The 22,710-nt window shown below is 34.1% G+C and overlaps 2 protein-coding genes across 3 annotated transcripts; both read right to left on the bottom strand.

The window, feature by feature from the left end:
* Positions 1–232: 232 nt before the first annotated feature.
* On the bottom strand, positions 233–14,736 carry LOC126672100 (cleavage and polyadenylation specificity factor subunit 1). 2 transcript variants are annotated; one of them, XM_050366016.2, is made up of 26 exons: positions 14,238–14,734; positions 14,001–14,147; positions 13,754–13,907; positions 12,971–13,106; positions 12,013–12,158; positions 11,572–11,667; positions 11,385–11,437; positions 11,141–11,272; positions 10,232–10,283; positions 9,999–10,106; positions 9,612–9,746; positions 9,315–9,449; positions 8,764–8,841; positions 8,306–8,446; positions 7,288–7,382; positions 6,705–6,901; positions 4,946–5,733; positions 4,733–4,813; positions 4,557–4,622; positions 4,398–4,475; positions 3,656–3,886; positions 3,425–3,556; positions 3,096–3,272; positions 2,422–2,607; positions 1,286–1,671; positions 233–920 (listed from the first exon to the last, which is right to left on the bottom strand). In XM_050366016.2, the coding sequence occupies exons 1-26, from the start codon at positions 14,549–14,551 to the stop codon at positions 806–808; spliced, it is 4,359 nt and encodes a 1,452-aa protein (XP_050221973.1). In that variant the 5' UTR covers positions 14,552–14,734; the 3' UTR covers positions 233–805. The 2 variants fall into 2 exon arrangements, with proteins under 2 accessions (XP_050221973.1, XP_050221974.1); XM_050366017.2 differs by lacking the exons at positions 233–920; positions 1,286–1,671 and having other exon boundaries at positions 2,483–2,607; positions 3,212–3,272; positions 14,238–14,736.
* Positions 14,737–15,940: 1,204 nt separating this feature from the next.
* Positions 15,941–18,246, bottom strand: LOC126675117 (ATP-dependent Clp protease ATP-binding subunit CLPT1, chloroplastic). The gene is made up of 6 exons (XM_050369702.2): positions 17,863–18,246; positions 17,746–17,772; positions 17,559–17,668; positions 17,252–17,431; positions 16,329–16,456; positions 15,941–16,251 (listed from the first exon to the last, which is right to left on the bottom strand). Exons 1-6 carry the CDS (start codon positions 18,066–18,068, stop codon positions 16,219–16,221), a joined length of 684 nt encoding a protein of 227 aa, XP_050225659.1. The 5' UTR covers positions 18,069–18,246; the 3' UTR covers positions 15,941–16,218.
* Between the last annotated feature and the right edge of the window lie 4,464 nt (positions 18,247–22,710).

Raw genomic sequence — 22,710 nt, 5'->3', positions numbered from 1 at the left:
AACACCCATTTGAGGATAATTTTCATCCATTAATGTGTTTTAAAGCAAAATACGATTTTTGCATCGAAATGCTTTGAATTTGAGCATATCATGTTTGGCAGGCCATCAATCATCTTATATATAGTTTTCATATTGTAATTTTACTTCACCAACGAGTTACTACTTTTCAAAGCAGGCTTAAAGTTGGAAAAGCTTCGAGCCAGACGAAAAAATGGCGGTTCTACTACAAATATTTGGAGAACGAAGTACATGAAATCACATTAAATATCCTCAATTGTTACAATCTCACAGATTTGATACATAGAGCGGCCATTTTTGTCATAGCATAATCAAAAAGGTTCCTGAAAACAAATCAGGATAAAACCACTAAAAACAGTAGTTAATGATCATATCTCGACACATTATTGCTACATAGAAGAATCAAAACCTAACTTACTTTCCATAACTTAAGTAAACAATCAAAACTACGGTAAACGTTGTCTCCAAAGAAGCCGTCAGGTTGAACGTTTAAGATTCTCCAGTTTATACACGACAACATGCCAGCCAAATTATATCTTCAGAAGACAACAGCCAGCATATTGTTTTCGCTCATTAGAAGCTGATCCGGCCAACATTTTTTCTAGATTTTTATGTATGTATGACACATATAACATGGCTGTGATGCACCTCGGGTCATTATAAAGCGATCGTTGAGGGTGATCAAAATGCCAACTTGAAAGCAGCCTTTTTGATTTCACAGCCACTCGCACATCTAGTGAAGTGCTTCATTAGTTCCTCCAACAAATTGCTTGTAGTTTAGCTGAATTCACAAGAAACTTGTTCCCAGCGAGAGGTCATTCAAGTTCGATAATATCTGTGCTCGGGTTGTTCCAACCTGCTGAGAGATTTCAAGTTGTTCCTCCAAAGGAAGCATCTCAAATCTGCACAGTAAGATAAAATGACAATAGTATAAGATAAGCAAAAATACACCTACAAACTTGAAATCTAGAAGCTCCTCCAACTCGAACCCATTTTTTGTTTGACAAAAATTATAATTATTTATCAAAATTCATTGTGGTTAGTAACAATATCAAATTTAATACAAGACACGTCTAATTTGTAAGGATGTCAGCCACCACCTACACTTAATTGCATCATGAGTTGAAAATAATTTTCAAAATTTTCCTTGAAGTTGAGCACTAATAAAATGGTTGTCCCTTGCAACTCGTAAGATTTAATACCCCGGCGACCCATTCAGATTAATAATGCCACTATAATCCATTTATTATTTAGGACAAGAACTTACTGAGAGAGCAGCTCACAGTCAACTAATGTTTCAGGGCCAGGTCGGTGAACCTTGCCATCCGATCGGAACTGGCGGAATGATCTTGGATTTAAGCCAGCAACATGGGGAACAGCATCAACAAGTTTTTTCTGTAGTGATAGCAGCCTACGAAATGTTAGCTCATCTAGAGGCGCAACACAACCAATACTGCCATCAAGAGTACCAAATAGCAAGGCAAAGCGATTAGTCTTATCGGAGCCTGACGTAGCACCACTTCGATCAGATGATACAGAAAGCATTGACAATCTTATGAACTTAGTAATATGGGCTCCAGCGTGAAACTCAGCCCTTGAAAGCAGTTTTTGTCCTTTCCAACTCTCCGACATCTTTGGTGCATAATAGAATATCTGTTTCGAAAAATAATTAAAGCAATCAAAGATGGATAAAACCAAATTTCAATCATGAATTGTCTACTCAAGATCTTTATTTATGATTTAGACCCATTCACTGACCCAATTACATTTTAACTTATGGATTATTGTGAATTTGTCCCTTGATGCAAACAAATTGGTATTTGCAACGGTTCAAAACTACAATGCAAATTAAAGCGCACACACTCAATAACCACTTGGTTCCCAAACTGAGGTAACCGAGTTGGACCCAGCTTCTAAACTGAAATGTAATGAGCATTCTTCTGTAACTTCAAAATTACAGCTCGCTAAAACCACTTTCACAGAAGCAAATAAAATTAAAGAAAAAGGATTCAAGAAAGATGTGAAAAGCCATTTGAAAAGAAGAAAAAAACATTCAGAAAAGCCTCCTGTATTTGCTAAGTTGCCAGTTCATGCCTCTTCTCCACATCTCTATTGATAACATTAAAACCTTAACCCAACAATGCATCACCCAGAAACTTGGGATTCGGGAAGTAATTCTAAAGAATTTCAGCAGTTCAAGAAATAAAACAAAAGGAATATGTAATACAAAGATGATTTGGTCAAGTACAATGTACCTGAATTAGTGAAGAACTCCAAATGATTTTCAAGGTTTTTAGTTGTCAGTCATCATAAGCAAAGAATATAAGACTCTAAAATAACATGCTAATTTTGTGATCCATGTTTAGCAACATGAATCAGTAAAAGCAACATATTCGTGCTGACCTGGATGTTCTTTTGTTCATCTGCAACCACAAGACTAAGTGTACTTCCATCAATCAAAAACTCCGTAGCAAAACAATCTAGTGAACCAAAATCCTTGGCCAGTAAATTAAGTTGAGCTCCCTGCTCCTTCCAACTAAGAAAGTATATGCTTTCATGAATATCCCCCAGAAGAATAAAATTCTTGACCTGCAACAACATGAAGAACATTAACACAGTGAATGAGTGCAGAAACAAGTGAATAAAAAGAAGTTAGTTTAACTCATTACAGTTAAAGAAGAAAAACACAAACAAATTTTGCATTCACCGCTTATAATTGATAACATTACATGCTGCTGACTTTCAGAAAGTCGACTCAACAAAGCCTTACCATGGCTAGAAACATGAAGAAAACTTAAGAATGTTTAATTGAAAACAAACTGACCCCAGATAGAGTTCCTGAAGTAAAAAATCTACAAGCTATCCAGGTTCTGATTAGCAAAAATAGTTATGTTCTCAATCTCACACCATCTTCCATAAAGTATGTTTACAAGTAGAAAAAAAAGTGATGAAATATATCAAAATGATTGCAGCAAGACATATCAAATGTCTCGTGTCAAATAAGAGCTGTCTAAGGTAATATCAAGAAGCTAGCAATATAAGGTAATATCAAGAAGCTACCAATAAGTAACACTTACAATGTTTAAGCTTACAACGTATAATGGTGGAGCATCATAAAATGCAACACCATTCAACTCTGTACCATTCCACTTGTGTAAAATAATTTTAGGACCAGATGCTACCAACAGCTGACCTTGAAGCGAAGCTAATGCAGATATGGCACCCTTTAATTCCTTGGAATAAACCTCTGAAACCTGGAAAGAGAAGTGACTGAATTAATACCAAAGCATAAGGCATGAGCCAAATAAATGTTAAAGAATCATTGAAATGATCAAACTTTATAGTAGACAAGTTTAAGAATGCTGACAAAGAATTTGAAATTAAAGACAGAACATCCAAACAATACCAGAACTTGGGAATTTTCTGTACTTCTCATGACAGAAAACAGAAGCACGCGCCCTCTTGCTGCAACATCCTCCCCTTGCACATAAGCAGTCCCAATGGCTAAAAGTGTTTCATTTTCCTTGGTGGTTGTATTCTGTAATGAATGATATACAGGTGAAGATTAGACTTACATATATTCCACCAACAATCTCAAGAAAATAAAGTGATCGAAATTATGATAAAATACACTTACAAACAGTGTAACCACTCGAACTGTAAGTGCACTTTCAGAACTTTGCATTGCGATTGTGGCCTTAGTTTGCCAAGGACCACCAGCATTATCTGGTTCTAAGATGCGAACCTCAAATTCTTCTACACTATAAGTTCGAAGCAGCTCATCAGAACTTAAATTATGACTCTCAATCTGATGGCCAGCTTCCTGATCGACCAGTGATGAAAGAACCTGATTCACTGGCTTGTGAACCTGCAAAAACACATAGAGAGTGCATTACTCCTACAGGGTATGCCTCAGATAGAATACTTATACGCAATAGAGAAAAATATGAAATCAGAGTAAAGTGATAATACAGTTGAAAAGAAGCTTTCCTGTTAGAGTAAATCAACACAATAAAATCAATTAAAATTAAAACTCAGCTAAAGTCAACGCTATCCCATTTGGGGGCATATTGAAGTGACTGAAACATATCCAGGCAATTAATCTGCGGATGAAGCAATGACACGATCTACAGGGATCAGATAAGCTAAAGTTGATAACTAGAGAAGGTGTAGGTCAAAATGGAAGAGTTATTCATATTTGAAAGAAAAAAACATTTATTTTTTCTCTTGCAATCAAACATCTGCGGTTTCTGTTTGTTTCTTCATTCTGCTAGTCAGGAAAGGATAAGGCAGTGTTCATGTATGAGTTATGCAATGAGCGTAACCAAACAAATATACAAGAAAAGAAGAAAATGCGGTGGGACAGAGAGGATACTCACGGGAACTGAAACTATAAGAGGGTATAAATTCTTCTCCGCAAAATAAGTAACTTGATGTGGAGTCCCCTTCAGTGGAATCTAAACAATAAATATAAATCCTAATTAGTAAATTTTTTAGCTATCACTAGTACATATAATAGGGGTTTAAGAAGGGAGAACCTTTTGTATTGGCCAATAATTGTCATAGTTTGAGAAAGACGGTAGCTGACAAATCTTCAAATTCCCCTATAACATAGGAACATGAAGAATATAGATGAACTCTGCAGCAAAAACGTACAACTAAATTCTTAAAAGCAAAATTAGCCTGACATTTAAAACATATCTTATTGTCAAACCTGGGAAGTAACATAAATGAGCCCGTGATTGCAATTAACATTGTGAAGCACAGTGAAGGCAACAATAGATCCGTCACATAACTGCAAACAGGAAGAGTATTATATACATTAGCTGATTTTGTTCAACAAGACTAAATTTATTTCATAATACGCTCAACAATTAATTTCCAAAAAGGCTAATTTAACTTATTAGACATTAAAAACTCTTCTGACCTGCGGATGAACTCGAATTCGCTCTCTAAATACCATAAACCATGCTGGTCTTGATCCTGAAAGGAAAAATCCTCGATGACCACTAATATTGTTGAAAGTAGTAATTCTTTGACATGATTTCTCATTTGATGTTTCCTCTCTTATATAACCATCCAAGGGGACGCGCACAAAATGCAAGTTTCTAAGCCTGGAACCACTAGTGCTGTCTAGACCAACAGGTTTTTGTGAAGAAACAGAATCCTCCATTTTTGTGGCAGTATCTTGAGCTTCAAACAGGTAACCATGATAACAGAAAATTGTCCCATCAGTCAATATTCCAAAAAGGAAAGGGCGACTATGATGTCCAGACCATCTCTGCATTGCCAACTCAACAACCTTCATATTGTGAGAACTTTCTTTCCTGCCAAGGTTGGCTACATCTTCAGAACTTTTATTTGTCATTTCCTGTGACTCTTTGGGTAGTTCCCATACGCAAGTATCAGCAAGATGGGGTTTCCCAGAAACAAATTTATCCACTGAGAACACACAATTGAAATTTGGAATATCGAATATTTCAAGTTCACCGCTCTCGTAACAAACAATACAATATATATCTCCCTGATCATGAGCTCCACCATCAGCACCATCTATGGTCTCACTAATGCCCATAGAAAGCCATGCATCAGTACTTGCCTTCCTGAGCCAAGGCTCTGGTCCTTTATCATGATACAGTGTGCAGGCAGATACTGATTTCCGAGGGTTTTCAAAGGCTGATGGAGTAGTTAAGGAAACCATGCAGGTAGAAGAATCTGTAATTCCAAGTTATGGATATGCAAGTTAGAGAAAGAGAAAGCTGAGAAGCACAAAACACTCTTTAACATTTTTCTAATTAGCTTGACACAAATAGCAAGGCTATTCACAGGAGACAAAATTCACAAGCAACCTATATATGTGCCATAAACTAACTAATGTTGCCAACTGAACGATATATATACATTTGAAATTTTCATGTTTCATTCATACATTTGACCTGGAGTTTATCTTGCTTTTTCGATAAACAAGAATTTAGCATTCATAAAGCACGAGAGCTTGCCCAAGTACCATTTCAAAATTGAATGTGTTAAAGTGGGAAATCCCACATTGGTTGTGTGTGTGAATGGATTCGTGTTTATATATTAGTTGGGCACTTCCACTTAATACCAATTGGTTTTAAAATGGAATCTAACATGGTATCAGAGCCTTGTCCATTCACACAATTTGAGTTTGGCCCGGCCCACGTGAGATTTGCGTGAGGGGGGATTTTGTTGCTCGGTCCGTACACGCTACGCGTGAGGGGAAGTGTTAAAGTGGGAAATCCCACATTGGTTGTGTGTGTGAATGGATTCGTGTTTATATATTAGTTGGGTACTTCCACTTAATACCAATTGGTTTTAAGATGGAATCTAACAGAATGGTTCAGATTGTTGCTATCTAGTGGATCGGGTATAGACTAACTAAGAGAGAGCTTGGAAGAAAGTGAAGGTTTACTTTTCAGGTTATGTGGTAAGGCACACTGATCGGGAATGCAACAAGGAATGGGGACAGATAAAACACCACATTATACCATTTGGATTAAAGCTAGCATGTGAGATTTAATTCCCCACCTGCAACTTCTATAAATGGGTTGCCCAATATAATTGTAGACACACATGCCAAAGCAAGAAGCTTTCAAAGAGAGTAATATGAAAGAAAATGAAAACACTAATTACATATGCAACAAGCTATTCAAGATATAACATACCACCGACAAGAAGCCGAATACTTCCATCAGTCATTCTTATTAATACATATGGATCAGCAATAGAAACAGATGACACAGTAGAACTTTCAGAACCAGGACCAGATTCAGAGTTTGATGCTCCAATAGTTAAATCTTGAGTCATAAAGGAACCATCTAGAATTCTAGCACCACGTTCAAAGACTTGGATGACTCGACGCCTGCGCAAAGAGGAGGAAAATGAAGGAAACCGAATCATAGAACTTTCATTTTCTATTAGTTCAAGTACTGAAAATTTTCATAGTGCCACAGTAAAATATAAGTGAAAGAATGTAACCTCACATAAAATGATAAAAAAGAACATGTAAAAAAAAAATTTCCTTTTCTGATTTTGATATCCAGAAGCAAGCGCATTTGCATTTAGAAGCAGCAATGATCATTCAATTGAAAAGGTATTTAATGAAATTTGTTTTTAGAGAGAAATTAATGGTTACAAACCCTTTACAATTGATAAACCAAATGAAAGGAAGAAAAACAGCATGCAAATAGGAAACCTAACTGCATGAAAGAGTTAGTTCAAGCTATTGGAATTTTGGTATAGTCTGACCTCCCAAACAAATTGCCAGCAGCAACTGTCCTTCCTTGTACAAAATAATCCACACTTTCAGTGACCTCCGACAAAAGATCAGCAGTTTCAAGTACCTATTTATCATGAAGCCAACAGAATAGAAGCATATATCACTGAAAGACTGATTTGAACATAAAAAGATAAATCTCAGAGATGCTGGTTCTATCATAAGGTAATTGATTTCCATTTCTTAAAAGAAAAATCAGTGCACCCTTATAAATTCTACCTCATAATTTATGAAATAAACTTAAGTTGATATAACAATTAACAATACATTGCCTAGGACTCGACCAAACAAAATCCATATACAATGCCTTCATAAATTTGCATCCGTGGGATGAAAAAATCTCAAACAGCCAGAACTGAATATTAGAGTAAACAAAACAATAATCACTTCCCAGAACACCTGTTGTGTCAGTAAATTCATGACAGAGAGCACGTCTCCTTAGTTTTGGATCTTTTCAACAAACAACACTTACAAGAGCAATTTCCACAGCCACTTAGCATTCAATTTTCACTTCTCACTCCTCACCATGTCATTTCTAAAATAAATTCAAACATAGTAATTAAATTTGTCCATTTAAAGCCTTCAGATCACAAGTGTTTTTACCATGAAAACAACTCAACTCAACAAACAGCAGCTGTGATCTCTAGGGAGTGGGTCTCAATCAGCCAATTTGTTGGTACCATGAACACACACATACACATATATATGTGCCAGAACACAGAAATTGTAGGAATTTGAAACTGGAATACCCCTAGAATGACTATAAATAAAGAATAATCTTATTTCAAGGCCATCCTATTCCAAGCATGAAATCATGAGATAACAGCCTCTTGGTTTTTTAGCATAAGTACCAAAAGGTATTTGAATACCATTTTTCTTTTGCTCGTTAACTTCTCATACATAACACAGCATAGATAGTCGAAGAAGAAATATCCACAGATTCAAAGGAAAACTTCTACTCCGAAAACAAGTGAGAGAATATCAGAATACCATAGTGCGAGCCTCCATACTTATGATCAAATATGCGTGATATTCATCAGCAGCTGCAGACATTTTGGATGAATCAACATTAAGGCCACGTGCATTTTTATGGTAAACAGTCCAAATTCCTCTGCAACCTGGAAGGTCAACCTGCATGGTGAAACAAAAGTATAAAAGAAAGCGCAGTGTGGCTATTACTCTTACTGCTATAAATGATATGATATGATAATTATGACCACATGCATCTTTAAATAATCTTACAGCTACGAATGATATGATAGATTATCAATGTAGAAATGTAAATTTATGCAGCTACCAATTGCATCAAACAAAATAGTCATGCATAAAGATGGCTTGACTTGATGATATACAAGTAGCTAAACATAGTTAAATTAAGTTTTTATGCAATTATGAACATGAAAAGGATCTTCATTGTGAAAATCATTGAGAAATATAGTGTGACAGACCTCTGTAATCATCTCAGGACGAATTGATTGCCTAAGAACACAAAGACTGCCATTTTTTCCATGACCAGAACAGCATACCTGAATGAAGCACCAAATAATATAAGTACTTTACAGAAACTAACTGCTACTATTGAAACTTTAAAAGCCTGAATAGGCACTAGCTGTTTCTCAAGCTTTCTGATGTTTGGGTGAACTTATGGTAAAAATCTTTTTCCTCTGGAAAAGGGAAGTTCAGTGGAAATAATAAAAGATATGCTCCAAGTTCTTGGGCTCCCTCCGGAGGCATTCTCAGCAGGCTCTTAATTTAGCAAACACCCATCCCTTGGAAAAGAGAAAAACGGCAGAACGTATTTCGATTTTTTAGCAATGTCAACTACAAATGTTTCTCTCAAGTAACAGGAGTGGGTAGCAATACCACTACCTAGACTCGTAAATGGGGGTTTGAGTCAAAACCCAATAGTCTATTACCATAGGCCACTTCTTAAATCTATGATGAACTATCAATAACATGTAGAACTAATTAATACGCAAGTTTAACAGGTCTAACTAACCAGGTCATAGTTGCTTTGTTTGGCAATTCCAGTTGCATTTGCATCATAATTACTCCTCAAACCATATGAAAAGTCTTTTAAAGGACCAACATTAATCAAGGAATCCCTCACTGCAAATGAGAAAGACTTCTGCATCTGTGAAGGCAAACGATTAAAAGAGAGGAAGAAGAAGAAGGTGAGTATTACTAAGGAAGACTCAACTGAAATTCCATTTATTACAGAAAAACTCAAATAGAACAGCTATGACTGAAAACACAGAATTCCCGTAGGAGCTTGAACCGTACAAAGTTTAACAACCTGTGCTGATTCATTGTTATTTGTACTTGAACCGTACAAAGAAAGTTCCTCCCCACTGACCATATCTTGCAAGCCATCAGAAGGTGATCTCTTCAATCGCTTTGTTGAAGGAACATCACCTTCAATATCTCCAACCTGCATTAAAATATTTCCTCAAGAGTTCAAAAAGAGGATCATAAAACCAATAGTTCTAACATTTTGTAATCTTTGCAGCTTACACGGAAACGAAACATAAAGGAACTTTTTTCGATGTCCATCAGCATGTATATTTATTGTAAAACAATAGAAGTAACAATTAATGGCACTATAGATTATATGATTTGGGAATCGAGTATAATCATTTATATCACTTTATCAATATCAAAGTGGATGGCTCTCCTATATTACCTCTTCTTTCAAACTAGATGACATCAGTCCATAAGTAAATTGCACTAGCAAGCTGTCACCCAAACGACTGCCGAGGAAAAATAATGATTTCCCAATCGTGGTAATGTCCTGGAGGAAGTTCAGTAAATTACCCCCACAGAAAATGCTTAAGATACACAATGAGGAAAACAGAAGAATAGATGGTTATCGAGCAAAAATGAAATTAGATGCAAGTATTGATGAGACTAACTGACCGAAGTAAGTACTGAAGCTTTCGACTTGGAAAGATCAAGCCTCTGCACGTTTCTTCATAGTAGGAAGAGGAAAACATCAATAAGTACATTAGCTAGCCACATTGGAACTTATATAATTCTATAACTAAACAGAGAATATGAATACCCCTAAAATCATAAACTAAAATAATACTCACTGCATTAGAAGTAGGAAAGGAATTTTTTATTTTAACTTTAACATATCCCCCTCTTTCCTTTGATGGCAAGGGGAGAGGTTGAAGAATTTCCCCTGTTTAGATTAATTTTCTAAGCAAATATTGATATTGTCAACTTCACTGTGTTTCTTCATAAAAAACTAATTGAAAAATTAAAGAAAACCAACAAACAATCCAATGGAAGATTGATTAAAATACTACACTCTTCTCAATGGAAGATGAAAATGACTTGGAAAGAACTTCAGATCACCAGTATCATAGAACATTAATAGCTCGCTGTGCAAAAAGGAAAGATGGTTTTGTGACTTTTATCAGCTGAGATAAATGATGTACAAGCATGGAAGTGCCAAGTTAACAATACACATAGTTCTTTGAGGAAATAGATCTAGTAAAACTTCTATCAGCTCACTGAGCACCTTCTCGCCAATCATTTTGATGAACTTCAAATTAATCTTATTTTCAATTCTCAAATAAAGCCATTAACTCGACACAATGTATATTTTAAACCAGCAAAAATTATTCATTCCGGATAGAAGTTGAATTTGCTTTTTCTGAAAAAGAATCCCACTAAACATTGTTGCAATTGGTAATTTAAAACATACCAATTTTTAGTTACACCACAAATTGTTGTTATAAGACAAATCAGTTACAAGTCACCAGCTCTTAAGCAAAAAAGCAAGTAAGAATCTTGATATTCAGAAGATAAAAACACTACCTTCCATCATAAACTAGAGTCAGTAACAAAAGTTCCCCATTCTTTGTTGACAACAAGGCTACATCATTTAATAACCAAGTTGCTTTGGCAGCATCAAGTTCCACACTAAAGCTTGCTCTTGGCAGCTCTTGACTGGAGAATAAGAGAAGATATAAGCATATTAAAATAAAGAAACCTGTAATCAAAACAAAGGCAGCATGTGTATGTGCATGCACATACACGTGTACAGGGAAGAGAGACGAACCTGCTATCGATATTTACAGCATAATTGTTCAGGGCCAATGCACAAGTAGCTGACTGAACAAACAAGAAATCTTACATTACAATACCCATATATAAACTACCAAAATAAACGCAAACAGGATGAATCCAAGAACAGGTAGAAACTGCTGAGGCAGTAAAAAATGCTGCATGCAATGGAAGACCTCTACCTCACTATGATAGTGTATAGTGTTTGCACAGATCACAAGGACACCCCCAATTGGCGATGGCACTGCAAGCAGCTGGTAAGCATCGTGCGGAAGATTCTGACGAGAAACAGAGACGAACTAATTAAGGAATGGCCTTTTCAAACTGCCCAATTATAGAAATGACCTTTTATACCATCTTAGATATTTGTTTTATTGCACAATGTCTAGTACAAGAAAAAGTGAGAAACTTCAGACATTTTTACTGAAAGCTGAAAGCCACAAAAGTTCTCTAAATATCAGAAGGTATCATGAAAATTATAGTATCCAAGTTTATGTTTTAATATTTAACAAAAACAAACTGCAGTATATAATAAACAAATTTGAACCAACTTCAAAAGCCCCATCTAAGGAATTAAGATTTTGTCAAAAATTGAAGACACTGGATATGGGTTAATAACATACCGCTACTGACCATATGAGGGTAGGCTGTTTCAGGGTCGTGCTGATACTAAGAGCAGAAATCATGCAAGTATGATGCTTCCATGAAACACGGCCAGCCCAAGTAAGTTCCCGCTCATGTAGTATAACCACCACAGGCTCAATATAATCTACATGTTACAAAATTTCATAAATGTGATCAAGATCAAAGAAATTAACCAAAATGAAACTTTAAATATGTTAACATTGTAGTAGAGATTTAAAATGAAAAAATCTCGCAAGCTACTTATATTATACCATCAGGTCCACCACAAGCAAATGTCCATGCTTTAAAAGATTGCATATTACATAATATGATAGAGTAACAGATTCACAGTCAAAATCTAGAGTCTAAATTGAATGTAGGAGTAATAAAATTATTGGAACGTGCAAGTAAATTCCAGCCACCAATTTGATAGCTTCTTCTTTAGAGCTTGACTCACCATGTCAAGCAATTCTAAGACAAAAAAAAATTAAAAAGAAAGGCGTCACATTGAAAAACAGTCCAAAAGCATTAATTAATCCATGTAGTCCACTAAGTTTCTGCGGGCCATGAGGTATACATTATCAACTCTTTACAGATTTAATATACTCAACTCAAGTAACCCTAATCCCAAGTTAATTGGGATTTGATTATATGGATTCTTTTCTTCCAATCCACATGCCCATGCAAAATTACAGCAATCATCAAACAACAAAATTGACCAGTCTCAAGCATTCAAACTACTGAGGTTATGGCTAAGCCAGTTGTATAATAAGACATTAACTAAAGATCAAACTTGTACCAAAATACTTTACAAACAGACCCAATTGCTGGAGCCCATATTCTGATACACATTTTTAACAAGCATATCATGTAATCAATTATTTGTCAAAGGGCATTCTTAAAATCTCACCTGATTCAAACTTTCAGACCTTAATTAAGTGCATTAGTTAGACTTACCATGTACAAATATAAAATCTTTTACATGCTTCATATCTAAATCTCTTATATTGATAATGTAAGATGATTGAACATTAGCCGTGATAGCACCTCCCGAACTAAGAGCATCATCATCTCCAGCCAAACCAGAGGCAGCCTACAAACAAAAACTTCAATGTCAACAACTTCAATGAGAGAACATGAAGAAAAACATATAAAAAAATGGTAAAATTTCCACAATTATTATTAACACTAAAAAAAAAGCCTATAGAATCTATTTTCTAGCAAATCAACCAATTCTTTCAGATAGGTATACGAGGAGATAATAGTTAGTGCAGGAAACCATCCCAATACAGCTGCTGTGACAAAATCGTTCATCAGGCAGTAGTAGAATTACAGAAAATGTCAATTTTAGTATTCAGTCTATTTTGATTCTAGTTATTCTAGTGCTTTAGCTAAGCAATGTCTGTAACTTACATGAGATGCATGCATGATGAAATAAAAGTGAAAGTTACTATTAAATAAACAGGGTTGCTAATCTTAATGCTGATCTGAAGACTAATATAAAAAAATGAAAGACATAACATCATCACACAGAAAAATACACATGGAGAAACATAAGGTTCCAAAACTTAGCTTGTCGCACTGTACTAAGACTACATTTAGCTCCCTAGGGCGCCAGCATCAAAGATAGAAGGACACTCATAGTAGCTCATTTTTACATATGTATACAATACAAGAACACTTTTCTATTACAAAACTCTTTTAAAAGCATTAAAAATCATTAAGGGAAGAGAAATTGACCTGAGCAGCCCTGAGAATTACCATCTGAAGATCATAAACAAGAACACCACCACATCTACCTTGAGGATCAACTTTTACTAATGGACCTCTTGCAAAAGATTCTCTACCTCTTTTTAAATAAAGCCACTCTGGACCTTCGAAACAATGCATAGAGCTGGAAAAAACAGAGAACCTCACATCTGACTTCAATACATAAATCAATTTCCAAATACAAGCATAACAGACGCGCATAATTCTAAATATATACCTCGTGCGGAGTCCGTTTATTGAATCATCAAACTCGAGAACCGAAATCTTTGCATCTTTAAATGCTAATACAATACACTCTCTTCTTCTAGACTTATCGCCTCCTTCTGTAGGCAGCACAGCCATTGACTCAACATTACCGTGCAATCTAACACAAACACAAAATCAAAACGACAACAAATAAAACGAACTTCAGCTAATGCATATACAAGTGCAGTGTCGTTTAGAAGTAGCAAACCTATAATGGCAAACGAGCTCAAGAGAAGCACCGGAGACGCCGTCCATGAGACCACCGCGTTTGGTCTCGCGTGAAGTTCGGGACTCTCTGGAGCCGTCTTCTTGAACTCTGACGACGTAGAGTTCGATAACATTACCGGCGGTGACAATGAGGTTAGGAGTGGGACCAATTCCGCGTTTAGCTGGCCATTCGGACTCGAGATCGTCGGGGGGAATTTGTTGGGCGAAGTCGGCGCGGGAATGCGTTATGTAGCCGGAAGCGCAGTTTTCGATTCCGGTAGGGCCGTGCATTATTTTATAGGCGGCGAAACTCATTGTTGGAGTAATTGAGTTTGTTTTTTTTTTTTTTTGAAGAGTCTAGGGTTTTGAAATTGAGGAGAAGCAGGAGATGCTTGGAGAAGAGAGTTGGAAAAGGGTTTTAGGAGAGTTTGTGTTTGGCGGGAGGGATTTTGCAGCAGCAGTGACTAGCGAGCACTGCAGTTAAACTTCTTCCCTAACATTTACTTTTCTGTTTCGTATTTTATTTTTTATTAATTTAATCTACTTTTGATTAAAAAAAAACTATTACTTATTATTTTATTTTATTTACCAAACATAGAATTTATAGATGAAGAGTAAATTACAATTGAAAAGTCATATAACAAAACTAATATATGATATTTCAATTTTGATAAAAAATACTAACAAACAATCCAAGATACAAGCATAATATAAATCGAAATTAGACAAATCTAAACATCGATTCCGCATCAAGTACCGAACGAGAATTTTTAGGAGCGAAGTTCCGTTGGAGCGGGTTTTCGATTTATCTTTCTAATCTGACCGGCAATCCGCTTGATCCGTTAAAACTTAGTATTTCTGATCCTCATCTTCAATGAAATTCTAAAAAATTAGAATAACACTCATCCAAAAATTCTTAGATATATAAGAAGTTGACTATGAAGCTTGAACAATCACTAGAGATTCTTGAGAAATTTAAGAAAACACACCATAAAACCATAAAAACATAAATTTCAAGCCCAAAAACATTAAAAATCACACTGAGAAAAACGATCAAATGGGTAAATTTATTGAAGTAAAATCTAAACTTATAAAAAAAAAGTAAATTTTTATGGGCGGACAAGATCCATGAGATTTTCTAAACGGGTCTCAACTAGCACTTTTAAGTTTTGCGGGAGGCAAACTCTAACCCCAAATTTTAAACGGCTGCATATATGAGTACGGTTCAAACCCGCGACTTCACTTAAATTAGAAGAGCGTCTTAACAACTCATCTACGCCTTAGGATTTTGTTAAGTGCTTTTAAATTGTACACTGTGTTCTAATTTAATTGATACTATAATTTCATTTTAGATGTTCCGTTCCAATCAATAATTTTTATTTAATAAATATTTTAATTTTAATTTTTTTCTCCTTTAGTTACTAACTTTATTTAAAAATTATTTAATAATATTATTTTTTAATATATCATGAATGAAAATAAAGCGAAAGTATTTATTGAGCTTTCTTAAAGAGTGTACATATAAAATATCCTCAAATTAATGGCTACTCTAAAATCATGATACTCTCTATAAACGATGGGGTTATTGAACTTATGAAGCTTGAAGAGCTTCTGCTTTGATTTTTAAGGAAGATCCGCTTGTCAAGGCTTTAACTATCAGAATAACCAACAACAGGTAGACAACAATTTAGTTGAAACAAAAAATAGCCAAAAAAATCACACTGAATCAGCAAGAAAAGTTTCACCGTTACAGAAATAGAGTGAGGATATGGATTTCTCATTTCCTTGTATAGAGAGAGGAGAATTTTGATTATCTCTAGCTGAGGAAGCATTAGCCTTCTGAATTTGAAATAAAGCCAATAAGGAACAAGTTCCTTAACGGTGAACTTTCTCCGCCAATAAGCATCCATCTTTCGAAAGATGTTGCGGGTAGGTTTTGGGTCAGGAAACTAGATGCTATCCGGAAAAATGTACGAACCTCCCTACCTAGAGCTTAAGACAACCTCCCCATTCATCTGCATCCAAAAAGAACCACATTTAAGTATAAATGCTGAAGAGCCTGAGCTCAACCTTATAAGAATTCATGACTTACGGATTCCATGAGCTCTTTAGCTTTTTCGTTATTGAAACCTAGAGTTTCCAGAACCTTGTGGCCTGCAGATTCTACTTCTGACCAAAGCCCTAAAAGTATGTGAGTTGTGGTTATTTCTCCATCCTCGCCTGTAATTTGAACAGCAATGTTATAAGAAATGAGCTTGCAAACAATAAGTATAGTATACGTATGACCTGCGACACATCATTATGCATGAATTTTAATGATGAAACACGGTACATAATGATCCTTAGCATTTGAATCACCATCTCTCAACAAACTTAGAGAAGAGAGGAACAGAAAGGACAACTCAATCATGTCATTTGAAACATCACACCACAAACCCACACGGCATAGAGCTTGGACAATTAGATGAAGAAGATTTTAAAAGAAAACTTCTGGATATACTCTTTTGATGCTCAATCAGCAGAGAAAAATTCCAACTACTCCCGACTTTTTAACATGCAATTGCAATTGTGAGTCATGACCCTGAAACTCAACCAAAAGCAAAAATAATAATTCTAAACAATCCCTACCTCGGTACTTCTCCAGTTCTCCTTATCAAAATTCCACAGGTGATGAGAATAATGCACAAAACATCGACCACAACTGAAGGGGTGAACCTCCTAAGACGATAAACACATTTCAACCGATTGAAGTAAACAACAGAAACATTTTCTTGTTCCTCATTAACTCAGTAAAACTTTCTACCAAGAATCTAGTAACCTAGCATCAAGAAACCATACATCTATTTAGAATTAAAATGCAATCACCATCACATGCTGCAACTAACTTCAAGAACTAAAACTAATTCCATCAAGTCCGTCCTAAGTATATGATCAACAACAGAATAAGCATAAAGGAACTAGATTATCAATTAAGTTACACAATCAAATAATTCAACACAAGGTAGTAAAATGCACCTGATTTTAGATTCTCGTCAACAGCCCAATCAAGGGCTCTCTGAGCCTGTTCAGTCAACGGGGGATGCTCAGGGCTAAAGAAATACAAGTCAGATTTCCCAAGTAGGTTTACAATTTCTTCTCGAACCTTGAAAAAAGTGATCCCATTAGCCCTTAGGAACTTCGCGGCCGGACTTGTTCCTGCAGATTATAATTTCACAATATATCTAATTAACCTTCCTCTTACATGTTTTAGAGGGCACTGCAATAGCCACGATAAAATGGTATTTAAATTGGTGATAAAAAAAAAGAGTTAGTACTTACTAACCCTCAATTAAAATCCCCATTAGAATAGCTTCAGTTCCGGTATTCGGATACTTGAGCTTCCTGGCCTCCAATTCTCCCAAACCAAATGATCTAATCGCCCTTGCAGACCATCTAATCACTCACCAAAACATAATACATTAGCTTAATCACATTTAAACAAAAAAGAAAAGAAATTACTGATAACCCACTTTGGCATCTTCCCTGACGGATATTTCCTGAAACAAAAAACCAATCAAAACAAAATTAAATCAGAGCCGTCAATATAAGCAAAAAAAAAATGAAGGGCGGGCAATCTGATGACTGACTTGGTAGGGAGACTTGATAAGACCGTGGAAAGTGTGGAGCCATGGGACTTGAGGATGATATTGGCGAAAATGGATTGTTTGGTAAATAATTTGTTGCCGTGGAAGGTGCTGAGTGGGAGCAGTAGAGATGAATGGTGAGGTTTTTGGGTGGAAATTTGGGAAGCAGGGAGGGAAATTGGGAGAAATGATAAAGTATGAGTAGCCATTTAAATTGATAATAAGATTTTGAAGAAAGTAAGCAAGGAGAAGGATTAGGATGTGAGTGGGTTTTTATTGGGAGGGTTTATAGGTTGGGTGTCTGGTTTTATGGAATTTCAACTGTAGCTCTCTCCTGTTGTTGCTATTTCGCTGAAGCACAACACAAGCTACATACGATTTAGGGGTGTTTGATAAGGGTTTTTGATATTTTTGTTCCCCCCTTATAGGGGGAATTCCAATTTTGTGCCCCAGAGCACAAAATTTCCAGATTTGTGCCTGGGGCCCACCTGCCCGCAATGGCTGTTTGCGGGCAGCATTAACTGGCCCGCAATTAGCCATTGCGGGCCAGTTAATCACCCTTAATCAGGGTGTTTAACTGGCCCGCAATGGCTAATTGCGGGCCAGTTATTTTTTTTTTTTAAAATTTATATACTATTTAAATTTATATATATTATATAAATTAATGTGTAGATTTTTTAAATTTATATATATTATATAAAAAAAATAGTTAAATTGTTGAATCAAAAATTTAAATTTTGTATGATTAATTTTTAGAAATCTAACAAATAATAAAAATAGAAAAGAAATGACGATTAATAAAAAAGATGATTTTAAACTTACCATATATAAAAGAGAAACATTGAAAAAGGTAAGCAATAATACACCAAATTTTTTCACCATAATTTACACATTAATTTTAGAAGTCCAACAAATAATAAATGAAAAAAATGGCAATTAATAAAACTAATCTACAATTTCGATATTAAAAAAGAATTGAGCGTTTTTCCGAGTAATATGTAAGCGATAAAGATAAATTAATAATAGAATTATACATAATAATAAACAAACCATAACCCACAATTAAATTAATTTTTTTATAATTTTAGTATCTCAATTATTAAACGTATTTATGTAATTTAATTTTTAATTTTATAAAGTATAATATAATTATAATTATAATTTTATCAAACTCCAAATTTGTACAGAAAAACTCCGCATTACATGAATTCTCTATAAATAATAATGCGGAGTACATGAATTTTATGTACTCCGCATTACATGAATTTTATGTACTCCGCATTACATGAATTTTATGTACTCCGCATTACATGAATTTTATGTACTCCGCATTACATGAATTTTATGTACTCCGCATTACATGAATTTTATGTACTCCGCATTACATGAATTTTATGTACTCCGCATTACATGAATTTTATGTACTCCGCATTACATGAATTTTATGTACTCCGCATTATTATTTATAGAGAATTTATGTAATGCGGAGTTTTTCTGTACAAATTTGGAGTTTGATAAAATTATAATTATAATTATATTATACTTTATAAAATTAAAAATTAAATTACATAAATACGTTTAATAATTGAGATACTAAAATTATAAAAAAATTAATTTAATTGTGGGTTATGGTTTGTTTATTATTATGTATAATTCTATTATTAATTTATCTTTATCGCTTACATATTACTCGGAAAAACGCTCAATTCTTTTTTAATATCGAAATTGTAGATTAGTTTTATTAATTGCCATTTTTTTCATTTATTATTTGTTGGACTTCTAAAATTAATGTGTAAATTATGGTGAAAAAATTTGGTGTATTATTGCTTACCTTTTTCAATGTTTCTCTTTTATATATGGTAAGTTTAAAAATTAATCATACAAAATTTAAATTTTTGATTCAACAATTTAACTATTTTTTTTATATAATATATATAAATTTAAAAAATCTACACATTAATTTATATAATAGTATATAAATTTTAAAAAAAAAAATAACTGGCCCGCAATTAGCCATTGCGGGCCAGTTAAACACCCTGATTAAGGGTGATTAACTGGCCCGCAATGGCTAATTGCGGGCCAGTTAATGCTGCCCGCAAACAGCCATTGCGGGCAGGTGGGCCCCAGGCACAAATTTGGAAATTTTGTGCTCTGGGGCACAAAATTGGAATTCCCCCTATAAGGGGGGAACAAAAATATCAAAAACCCGTTTGATAACCCAACTTATTACTTAAACTAGTCGTAAGCCTGTGCATTTGCACGGAATCTAATTAATAATTATTTATAAATAATGACTAAAATTTCATAATTATGAATTAATAAATAAGTATTTTATTTATTTAAGAATTACCTATTAATAATAACTTTTAAAAAATAAATCATCAATTCAAATCATGGATTTTCGAATTGAGAGAAATATTGAGAGAGTTCAAAAATTCTCACTATTTTTTAGAGGGTGGGGATTTTTGCACTCCACCTATTAATAACTGCACTCCACTTTTAATAGTGAATGACTTTACTATCCTCAATTAGACATTCTCTATTTTTCGTCTTCTAATATTACCACAGCACCCTTATTAATGCTTTAGTTTAACTCTTTCATTGTGTATAATCCTGCTTTATGTAAAACTTTTGGTTATAAACAATTTGTTTAACTCAGTCTTATTTTTTTAATCTCATTTATTCATTTATTTTTAAATATTATTTAGTGTTCTTTAAATATATCATTCAATAGAAATATTTATAATTTTATTATTGTTTAGACTATATGTGCACATCATATGATATATTTTATTTCTTTAAAATAGTCTATTACTAGTCATAAGATTGTGCATTTGCACGGAATCTAATTAATAATTATATTTTAAAAATAAATTTATATAAATTAATGACTAAAATTAATATTTTATTCAATTTAAAACTAATGAGAATTATTTAATAATAATAATTTTTAAAAGTCAAAATAAATATTTTATTTAATATTAAAATTTATGAAAATGCTTATTAATATAAATATTTTATTTATGTTGAAACTAATGAAAACTATTTACTAATAATATTTTTTTAAAACTAAAGTGTTTTAGGTAAATTAGGAACTAATGGAAATATTTTTTTTTTGTCTTCTCAATTATATAAATATATAGATTATTTTAGTATTTTTAGTTAGGGGTGGGCATGGACCGGTTAACCGGTCCACGAGGGTAATATGTAAATCGGTACATAGTAGTTTGATTTTTAAAATTAAAAACCTAAACCTAAAATTTTAAACGGTTAACCATTAAATCGGTTAACCATTTAAAATGGTTCGGTTTTTCGGTTTTACGGTTTTTAACCATGTAACCATTAAAAAAATTAGATATAAAAAAGATAAAATTTATAGATAAAATTTTAAATATAGTCTAATAATTAACTTTAATTTTCATTCTATTTAATTATTAAAATATAAATTTTACTTATTCCTATTTCAGTTAGGTATATACATATTTTATTAATAAAAATAAAGTTTTTTTCAATATATATATATATACTCCTAAAATAAAAATATATTGATAAATAAAATATTTTTTAAATATTTTTTTGTTTAGAATTTTTATATGTGTAAATTATAAAATATATTTTATTTGAATAATTAAAATCATATGTATGTATATATATATATATATAATTTACAAAAATATATATTATTTATATACCGGTTAACCACGGTTTTTAAAATTTCAAAACTTAACCTAAACCATTAACCACAAAATTCAAAAATCAAAATTTAAACCTAAACTCTTGGACCGGTTAACCATATTTTCCGGTTCGGTTTTACGGTTTCAGATCGGTTTTTGCGGTTTGACCGGTTTTTTTGCCCACCCCTATTTTTAATTAATGCATTTTTCATATATGTATAAATAAGTATAGATACTCCATTTTGGGAACCTTGAAAAGAAATTTATGTGATGGCAAGTTAAAAGAAGTTATTCCAAAGTAAGGAAATAAGAGAGAGCTGAGATGTCTGCTCTGAACCCTAAAACTGCCGCAAATCCTCCGTTTGCACCAGTTCAGGCGGCCAGAACCACCCAGGATCACAGTTTATCATCAGGTACCACCCTTTATTTCGAGAATTACCCGGATCAATGGTTTTATTCGGATTTACAAAGGGCTTTTGCAAAGTATCTTATTCGAGGAAGGGTCACTATTGCTCGGAAGATGAATCGATCAAACAAACGTTTTGGATTTCTCCACCTGGATCCAGAACAGGATGTTAGAGACTCTTTATACAGATTGAACAATGTTTATATTGGTTCAATGAGGATTAGAGCCTATGTCTCTAAGTTTCCAAGCCCTAAACCTAAATCCATGCAACGTCCAAGAACTGTTGATGCCCCAATCAGAGTTCGCGCCTTTTCACCTTCCTTGAGAGATTCACGATCTTATGCCCAGGTGGTTAACAAAACACCGATTGTTTTTGAACCATCCTCGAACTCACCTCGTCCTTGTTCATCAATTGTTTCTGTCAAGGATATACAGGACCTCCTAAACATATCTTCATTCCTTCAGAATCATGGAATAATTTATGAATCCTTCTCTTTGCTTGGTGGTAATTATGTCCTGCTTAATTTCTACAACGAGGAAGATAATCTTCAATTCGGTAAGGTTTTTCATACCTTGACAGGTTTTTTCTCAACCCTCAATCCTTGGGATGGATCGTTTAACTCGGGTGAGAGGTTTGCTTGGATTAATATATCGGGAGTCCCATTAATTGCTTGGGAAGATCGGTTTTTTAAATTCATAGGTGACAAGGTGGGGAATGTGATTTCTCTTCATCCTTTGTTATCTTGCAAAGACCGTATGGATTGCGGATCA

The sequence above is a fragment of the Mercurialis annua genome, linkage group LG3, assembly GCF_937616625.2.
Source record: "Mercurialis annua linkage group LG3, ddMerAnnu1.2, whole genome shotgun sequence".
NCBI classification, from domain to species: domain Eukaryota; kingdom Viridiplantae; phylum Streptophyta; class Magnoliopsida; order Malpighiales; family Euphorbiaceae; genus Mercurialis; species Mercurialis annua.
The sequence above is the reverse complement of the archived record's forward strand: the minus strand, read 5'-3'. Positions and strand labels throughout refer to the sequence as shown.